This window comes from Syngnathoides biaculeatus, chromosome 17 (assembly GCF_019802595.1).
Source record: "Syngnathoides biaculeatus isolate LvHL_M chromosome 17, ASM1980259v1, whole genome shotgun sequence".
Taxonomy (NCBI): domain Eukaryota; kingdom Metazoa; phylum Chordata; class Actinopteri; order Syngnathiformes; family Syngnathidae; genus Syngnathoides; species Syngnathoides biaculeatus.
In genome coordinates, this window is record NC_084656.1 from 23,182,322 (window position 1) to 23,190,372 (window position 8,051).

Genomic DNA, 8,051 nt, shown 5'->3' on the forward strand with positions numbered 1-8,051 from the left:
ATGACCCTGGGAGGCTTTTTAACGGCCACCGACACGTTTGGTCCAAACTGTCCTTTCCCGCATTTGCGGCTCCCGCTGACGAGATGCGAGATGACGACGAGGAGGAGGAGGAGGAGGAGGAGGAGGGGGAGGGGCAAGAGGAAGATGCGAGTACGGCGCCGGCGGGGGGAGATGCTGCCGGAGCCTGGCGCTGAAGGGAGCCAACGCTTTGACCGGTGAGCACAACGTTGCTTTTTCCATTTCTCATTTCATCGTCGCAAGTCAACACATTTGACGTCCTCATTTTAGTTTAGGGTTAAGATTTATCGTTTTAATATCTGGGTCAGTTTTAAAAATGTTAAATTCATTCTTCTCATGAAATCATTGGTAATGCAATGCAACATTTAGAAATCTTATTTGACTTCTCGTTTTAATGGCATGGCAATACATTTACTCTAAATAGTAAAAAAAGAAAAAAAATTGTTGCATAATTGATGTTTTTATTGATATCCCCGCTCGTTCCCATGCTGCCTGCCATCCTGCTCTTGACCCACCCCCCCCCCCCCCCCCCCGCGACTGATCTCCCTTCCGCTTCAAATCGATTTTCGAGGGATTCCGAGGATCGCGAGGAAGGACACGTACGGTATTTTTATCCGCAAAGAAAAGCAGGAAAAAAATCCTTCCGGCCATTTTCCGTGCGCCGTCCGGTCTATTTTCGGGCGAGAGGGGGCCGTACGCCCTCAACTGGTCGCCGCCCCATTATTTAATGTACGGCAGGCGTACGTTGTTGACCTTCCGTTACTTTCTTTTAGTTTGGGAACATCGTGCTAATGCTAATGTCGTTCCGCAATAAATCCTACAAAGTAAAAGCTCGTTTTAAACATCTCGAGCGGCGTTTTTCCACTCGCTAGTCGATCTTATTCGTCTGCAATGTTTGAAAATGTTTGGGATTGTGTTGATTTTAGCGTCGCGTGGAGGCAGTAACATGAAAACAGACTATCGTACGTGGGTGGAATTAACTTTCGCCGTCCCGCCTCTGCCCTAATAAGGCTTCCGAGGGATTAAATTGTGAAAGGAATTAAAGTTGACGTTCAAACGTTGGGGGGGGGGGGGGTCATCCCGACCGCATGTTAAGGTCATGTGACCACTGGAAGCAATGTCAACGTTGATCCAGGACGACTTCGTGGTGGCGGCGGGCGAATGTCGGCCAATGAGAAGCAGTTTGAGACGCTCGTCAACCGGGTAATATTTCAACCTCCTCCGCGTCGCCAAATAATAAAACGCCGGGAGTCGCCACGTGAGCGTCGGCCCGCCAGATAGCGAGCAGCTGCGGCTAGCTGCCAGCTAGCGTCACGTCGTCTTCCATCAACGGCAACAAGCGGCTCAACATTTCTTGACATTTTCCTTTGAGAAAAAAATCACCTGCGCGTGTATCTGTGTATTAATGATCATGTTATTGCCGCTTTATTAGCTGTCAGCTCCCGTGACCTCGTGCAGGAAGTCAGCGATGTAAATTCACAAAACAAGATGACCTCTCACACGCAATTGCATGATTTGATTTTTTTTTTTTCCAATTTTCACCCATTTTGTGGCGGCCGGGCAACCTTTGACATTTCCGGAGAGGAGAAGGCGGCCAAACGTTAACGAAAGGAGGAGCCGAAATGTTTCGGGGGGGTCCCGACACGACAGCGACGAGTAAGACGTCCTCGTCATGAATGTCGTCATCATTTATGTCGCCGACGGCGATGACGACTTTGTTCCTGGCTGTTAACGAGCGTCGACCCAGACGCTGACGAAAAAGACGCTAACGAACTTTCAGATACTAATAATAAGTATTATAATAATAATAAGAAGAAGAAGAAGAAGAAATAAAAGTCTTCCATTTCAGTCCTGTAGGTGGCGCAGTACGCCGAATTTCCCCACACCACAGCGCCATCTCCTGGATGCGGGCCGTCATTGCCCCATCAAACAATAGACGAGATTTAGCGTCGCGTTCACGGGCCGAGATGGTGGCGAAGCGCTGCTTTTATCGGACCTTTGGGCTTCCAAAAGTCGTGCGCGGTCCGATCTGGTCTGACTCAGAACCTGGAGGACGACACGGCGACCTTTTCGCTGAACTTTGCGTTTTTCTGCGTGACCCTTTCAGGGCGGATCATGACGAGCAGGTGCGGCGCCCCCCCGAGCCAGAGCCCCGACCCCGGCGAGGACCTGACCGAGGAGGAGAAGCGACTCATCGACGACGTGCTGGCCCGCGCCGCCGAGCTGGACGCCGCCGAGCGGCAGCGCATACGGTGGGATCGTTTGATGATTCATCATTTCATAATCCCTTCATTCCGCGACGGACTTCTGGATTCATCTGGCTGGCATCCATCCGTCATCCTTTCACTCACCCGTTCCTCCGACGTCACCGCCAGTCTCCTGTCCGGCCGGCTGGAGGACGCCCGGAGGACGACTCGCGGGGACGGCCTCTCGGCGTGTCTGCGGTGCGGCGCCGCCTTCGGGCCAAGCGGCGTCGCGGCCGCCCTCTGTGGAGCCTGCGGGAAGGTACGCGTGGCGCCGCCAAATCCCGAAAAAAAAAAAAAGGTTTGCTTTTTGTCGGAGTCGGGGGAACAACTTGTTTGGAGGGAGTCAACCAGGCTCAAAAATGAAATATGCACATCACGTCGATAGTTTGCTACGTGAAATTATTCTGCGGTAAGTCAGGGCGGTGAAGACGGAAGTTGCGTCAAAGGCTGGCCCAAAAAGTTGGGGGCGGGGGGGGGGGGGGTTGCGTGCCCCCTGGTTCCACCGCCTCTGAACATTGTATATTTTTGTGCTTTTCCAAAGTATGACAAACAACTTCCAGTTTTGGGAGAGCGTATTGAATAAAGCGTTTTAATCGTTTCCAAAGTTATATCAAAGATTTCAAATTCATGAAAGATGAAGTAAAATAATCAAATTTTAATTTGCACCACTTGTTTGAAATGAATAAAGCGTTTTAATCGTTTCCAAAATTATATCAAAGATTTCAAATTCATGAAAGATGAAGTAAAATAATCAAATTTTAATTTGCACCACTTGTTTGAAATGAATAAAGCGTTTTAATCGTTTCCAAAATTATATCAAAGATTTCAAATTCATGAAAGATGAAGTAAAATAATCAAATTTTAATTTGCACCACTTGTTTGAAATGTTTAATGCCATTTTTAATGATTTTATTTATTCAGCGGTATTTGAATTATTTAAGTATTTGAAATTATTTATTATTTTGCCTGTATTTGTTTTTTTTTTTTTTGGTTTATTTAATGAAACTTTATCATTATTTTATAATTTTTTAAACGGCTCATCATGATAGTCCCAATTAATAAATTGTTTACATTACTAATTAATCTGAAAGAGTGAATTAGGGTTAAAAAAAAAAAAACGTGAATTGTTTAAGATTAAAAATATCAATAATTGAACAAAATAGATTGTTCAATGACTTTATTTCATGGTCATTATATCAATATTCTTATGAATTCAATTAAGATACAAGTCTGCTGAATGACCATGTATTGATTTTATGCTCAAAGAAAACTGCAATTTGCTGATTTATGTATTTATGATTGATTTGACATCATCCATATTTGTCAAGGTTAGCCAAAAGCCAAATTGTTGTGGTTTGCAGCGAATGTGCAGCGATTGCGCGTCCCGAAGGGGCCCCCCCGCCTCGACGCGGGGCTTGTGCGCCATCTGCCGAGAAGAGCGAGAAGTGAGCGAGTTCAGCGTGCGCGCCGGCGGCACGACGCCGTCCGTGCGCTCAACTGCCCCCTTGCCCCCCACCCCTTTCGGGGCGCAGGTGCAGAAGCGTTCCGGGGCCTGGTTCTTCCGGGGTCGAGACCCCGGCCCGCTCCCGCTTTCCCGACCGCCGCCCGCCAGCCCCGACGGATGCGCGGACGCCGAGCGGGTTCGTCGGCCCGGTAGGTGGGGAAAAAAAAACTCACTTGGTGCTCAAGCGAGCGGCTGTCGGGGGGCCACGTCGAAGTTTGCCTTTCGCTCTGACGGCTGTAAAACCATCAAAATATTTTATCGCCTCAACATCCATCCATTTTCTTAGACGCTTATCCTCACAAGGGTCGCGGAGAGTGCCGGAGCCTATACCAGCTGTCAACGGGCAGGAGGTGGGCGGGGTACACCCTGAACCGGTCGCCAGCCAATCGCAGGGGACATCGAGACAAACAACAGTCGCACTCACAATCGCACCAATTTAGGGTGTCCGATGAATGTCGGGTGTTTTTTGGGATGTGGGATGAAAACCGGAGTGCCCACCCGGAGAAAAGCCACGCAGGCACCGGGGAGAACATGCAGACTCCACACAGGCGGGGCCGGGATCAAACCCGGGACCTCAGAACTGTGAGGCCGACGCTTTACCAGCCGCCTCGCCTCAACATATGTACAATTTACAAACTAGTTTTGGAATCAAAAATCAAGGTTTTCTAGTTGGTAGGTTCGTAGGTACAAGGGTAGCGTCATCATTTATGCTACATGATGTGACAATTTGAAGTTTTGGTCCAGGTTTTCACAAGAATCACGGAAGTTGACACACTTGATTTGCCTTCGCGGGCCACATAAAATCGCGCGGCGGGCCTGATCTGTCCCCCGGGCCCTGGGTTTGACAACGGCGATTTAAATCCTGTAAATACAAATGAGTACCGTCCCGGAAAATTTACAATGATCATAATGACAAAACAAAAAATCTATAGAGTCAAAATACTTTGTGATGTGTTCCCGAGCTGCTTATCCTCACAAGGGTGGTGCTGGAGCCAGTCCAAGCTCAGCTCAGCTCAGCTCAGTTCAGTCAAGCTTCGTACGTGCTTTGTCCAGCAATTGCAGGAGGCAACGGGCAAAGCGAGCGGACCGGCGCTCGGGACCAAAACGAGACGGTGGCCGCCGGCCAAATCCGGGAGGAGGACGGAGACGCCGAAGACTCGGACGACGCAAGTGAGAGCGACTTTTGGCCCGAGTTTGCGCTTTTCCCCGTCTGAAGTGGTCTCTGTTTGCCGTCGCCGCCTCAGCTCTGCTGGGATGTTTGGAGTTCACGCTGGTCTACGAGCAGGAACGCCAGCAGCTGCGGTGCCGCGTCATCAAGGCCAAGGTCCGCACGACCGCCACCGTCGGCCCGGGACGGTCCTTTCGCAAACTTTGTTTCGGAAAGTCGAGGCTTCTCGGCCGTGTAGCGCACAGAAGCGTCTCCAGGCGGAACCCAAACACAAATATGTAGCGTACGCAGACGAGGTCCTGCAAATTGTGGATTTGACCAAAATTGCTGTGGTTTTTGCTTCTGCAGGGCTTAAAGTCGATGGACTCCAACGGCCTGTCGGACCCTTACGTCAAGCTGCACCTGCTGCCGGGCGCCAGTAAGGTACACGCCCCGTCGCCGTCGCAACTGCGGGATGCTAAGTCACCGGCTTAGCGCGCGTAGCTCCGTTTTGAGGAAAGAACTCGGAAAGGAATTTGTTGGAAGGTGCGCATCCGGTGGCCGGCGCAAGGGGGCGGTGCCCCACCAAAACCGCATTTTTGGAATTTACATTTCCAACCAATGCGTTGCCGACTTCCTGTTGCTAGCACACTGCCGACAGCCCCTGACATATGCCAGTTTTTTTTCAGACGAGCTAGCATTTTCGTCCAAATCCTTCAGCAAAATGTGTAGATGAACATACTGCACGTAGCTTAGAACGAAACAACTCGAGAAATGTCAAGGAAACTTTAAATTTATGGTGGCGACTGTGCATTTGGGGCAGCGCCCCGTCACCGCCACCAGGTTGTGCTGTTTTCGCACCTTCCTAAATTGAACGCTAACACTTTTTCTTTTCTTTTCGGTTCTGTTGCAGTCCAACAAGCTTCGCACCAAAACGCTGAAGAACACCCTCAACCCGACGTGGGACGAGATTCTCGTCTATCACGGCATCACCGACGAAGAAATGTCCCGGAAAACTTTGCGGTACTACCGACTCGTCTCCCGTCAATTGCGCTAAACGGCGCTAGCTTGAGTCACGAGTGGCGACGCTGGTCAAGGTCGCACTTCGTGAACTCTCCGCGCGTCCACATTGAAGATCGTTAGCGTAGTCTTTGGCCTTCAGGCTGTCGGTGAGCGACGAGGACAAGTTCGGACGCAACGACTTCATCGGGGAGACGCGGGTGGCGCTGAAGAAGCTCAAGTTCAACCAGGAGAAGAAATTCAACATGTGCTTGGAGAGAGTGGTCCCGGTAAAATGCGTCACGGATGGAAAAATACCCTGAAAAAATGTACTTTAACGTCTCACCACTTGCTGCGATGACTCAACCTAGCTACGTTAGTTGTTTACCGCCGTTTTGTGGTTCCGATTAGCACCTTTAAGAGATTATATAGCATCAGGGGGGCACGGCGCCATCTGCCCCACACGCGCTCGTCTGTTAGCCGTGAAGTTCGGTTTTGTCTTATCTTTTGTTCTGTAGCCGAAATGTGTTTTTTGTGACTCTGCTTGAAGGGCAGGAGGCGGTAGCGCCCCACCCCAACCAGCAGATGGCGCGTGGGTTTCTAGTTTCCAAAGTAGCGCACATCTCACTTTGTTGGCAGGTGAAAAAAGCCGTCGTCGGGGGTCAATCTCGAGGAATGGCGCTCTATGAGGACGACGTAAGAAACCTGACGCACGTTCATTCGCATGTTGCGCAAAGGCAGTACGGCGGCGTCTCGACTTGCGGGTTTCTTTGGTTCTGCGAGCACGCGGGTTGACTCCCCTCGCCCGCACGCCGGGGCAGGACGTTAGCTCGAATTGCTCCGTTATTTTGCCCTCATGCAAAGTTTTACTTTGAAGCCGAGCTCGCTTGTCTGACTAAGTGGAGACGCCGCCGCCGCCGCACGGCATACGTAGACGCGTCCGATGCGGTGCAGGTGGACCAGCTGGAGGACCGCGAGGAGCGAGGTCGCATCCTGGTCTCTCTGCGCTACGACAGCCAGCAGGGTCGTCTGATTGTGGGCGTGGTCCGCTGCGCCCACCTGGTCGCCATGGACGCCAACGGATACTCGGACCCTTTTGTCAAAGTGTACGACTGCACGGCATACGAGATCACGCAGATGTGGAACTGTTGATGCGACTCTACTTAATTCATCCTCTCACCATTTTTCGCTTGTCCTCCTTCGTCCTTTTCACCTTCTCAACCTCACATCGTCCTCGCGCTGTCGCCTCCGCGTCGTCCCACGAAGGTGTCTGAAGCCCGACGTGGGAAAGAAAGCCAAGAACAAGACGCAGGTCAAGAAGAAGACCCTCAATCCCGACTTCCAGGAGGTCCGAATGAACCAATGAATCCATACGTGAACTGATGAGTGGATGAATAAGTGTCACAAGGAATGAGTGCGAGCGACTAAATGAGCTGGGTGAGGCGATTTGGTGAATGAACGAGTAAATGTGTGAAAGAGTGAATTCAAACATTGGCGGCTCCGTGGATGAATGGATGAATGAATCAGTGATGGGCCAACTGTAAAACTGAGTGAAACGGGTGTGTGAGCAGCTGAATCAGTGAATGAATGAATGAAAAATGCTCCCAGGAGTTCAGCTATGAGATCAAGCACGGCGAGCTGGCCAAGAAGACTCTGGACATTTCCGTGTGGGACCACGACGTGGGCAAGTCCAACGACTTCATCGGTAAGCGGACGCGGGTGACGCCGGCACGCTAACCTACGCTAGCTAGAAACGTTTGCGTTCACGCGCAGGCGGCTGCCGGCTGGGTATCCGGGCTCAAGGCGAGTGCCTGAAGCACTGGTACGAATGTCTGAAGAACCAAGACAAGAAGTTCGAACGCTGGCACCTGCTGCTCAACGACGGCGGACGCTTTGACGACTGAAAAAGGGCGTTTTGCCCGTCGCCACTTTCCGTTGAGCTCCTGCGGGGAATTGGGCTCCGCCTAACGTGAACGTTGCCGTCGATAGCTCGTTGCGGTTTTGGATGCATGCTGTCTCGTGGACAATAAACAACCGCCAACGAAATGACCCACCGCCCACCTTTCTCTTTCTTTGATAAAAGACAACAAATGGCACCTCAACCAAAAAAAAAAACATCTCACTCAGTAGCGCCCCC

At 50.9% G+C, this 8,051-nt stretch overlaps 1 protein-coding gene across 7 annotated transcripts; it reads left to right on the plus strand.

The window, feature by feature from the left end:
• Nucleotides 1-73: 73 nt before the first annotated feature.
• On the plus strand, nt 74-7,963 carry rph3aa (rabphilin 3A homolog (mouse), a). Of its 7 annotated transcripts, XM_061800471.1 has the most exons (15): nt 74-215; nt 2,126-2,270; nt 2,394-2,523; nt 3,626-3,709; nt 3,797-3,917; nt 4,822-4,938; nt 5,013-5,092; nt 5,285-5,359; nt 5,829-5,938; nt 6,078-6,204; nt 6,554-6,610; nt 6,869-7,020; nt 7,181-7,262; nt 7,523-7,619; nt 7,688-7,963. In XM_061800471.1, the coding sequence occupies exons 2-15, from the start codon at nt 2,134-2,136 to the stop codon at nt 7,816-7,818; spliced, it is 1,500 nt and encodes a 499-aa protein (XP_061656455.1). In that variant the 5' UTR covers nt 74-215; nt 2,126-2,133; the 3' UTR covers nt 7,819-7,963. The 7 variants fall into 7 exon arrangements, with proteins under 7 accessions (XP_061656455.1, XP_061656452.1, XP_061656448.1 ...); XM_061800468.1 differs by having other exon boundaries at nt 3,626-3,917; XM_061800464.1 differs by having other exon boundaries at nt 2,126-2,523; nt 3,626-3,917.
• Nucleotides 7,964-8,051: the final 88 nt, after the last annotated feature.

Excerpts from the sequence above, each read along its gene's own strand:
- rph3aa (XM_061800464.1), top strand. The coding sequence starts at position 2,134 with ATGACGAGCAGGTGCGGCGCCCCCCCGAGCCAGAGCCCCGACCCCGGC. Across the intron at positions 7,021-7,180 it reads TCGGACCCTTTTGTCAAAGT|GTGTCTGAAGCCCGACGTGG; the intron begins GTACGACTGCAC and ends CGTCCCACGAAG. Across the intron at positions 7,620-7,687 it reads CAAGTCCAACGACTTCATCG|GCGGCTGCCGGCTGGGTATC; the intron begins GTAAGCGGACGC and ends GTTCACGCGCAG.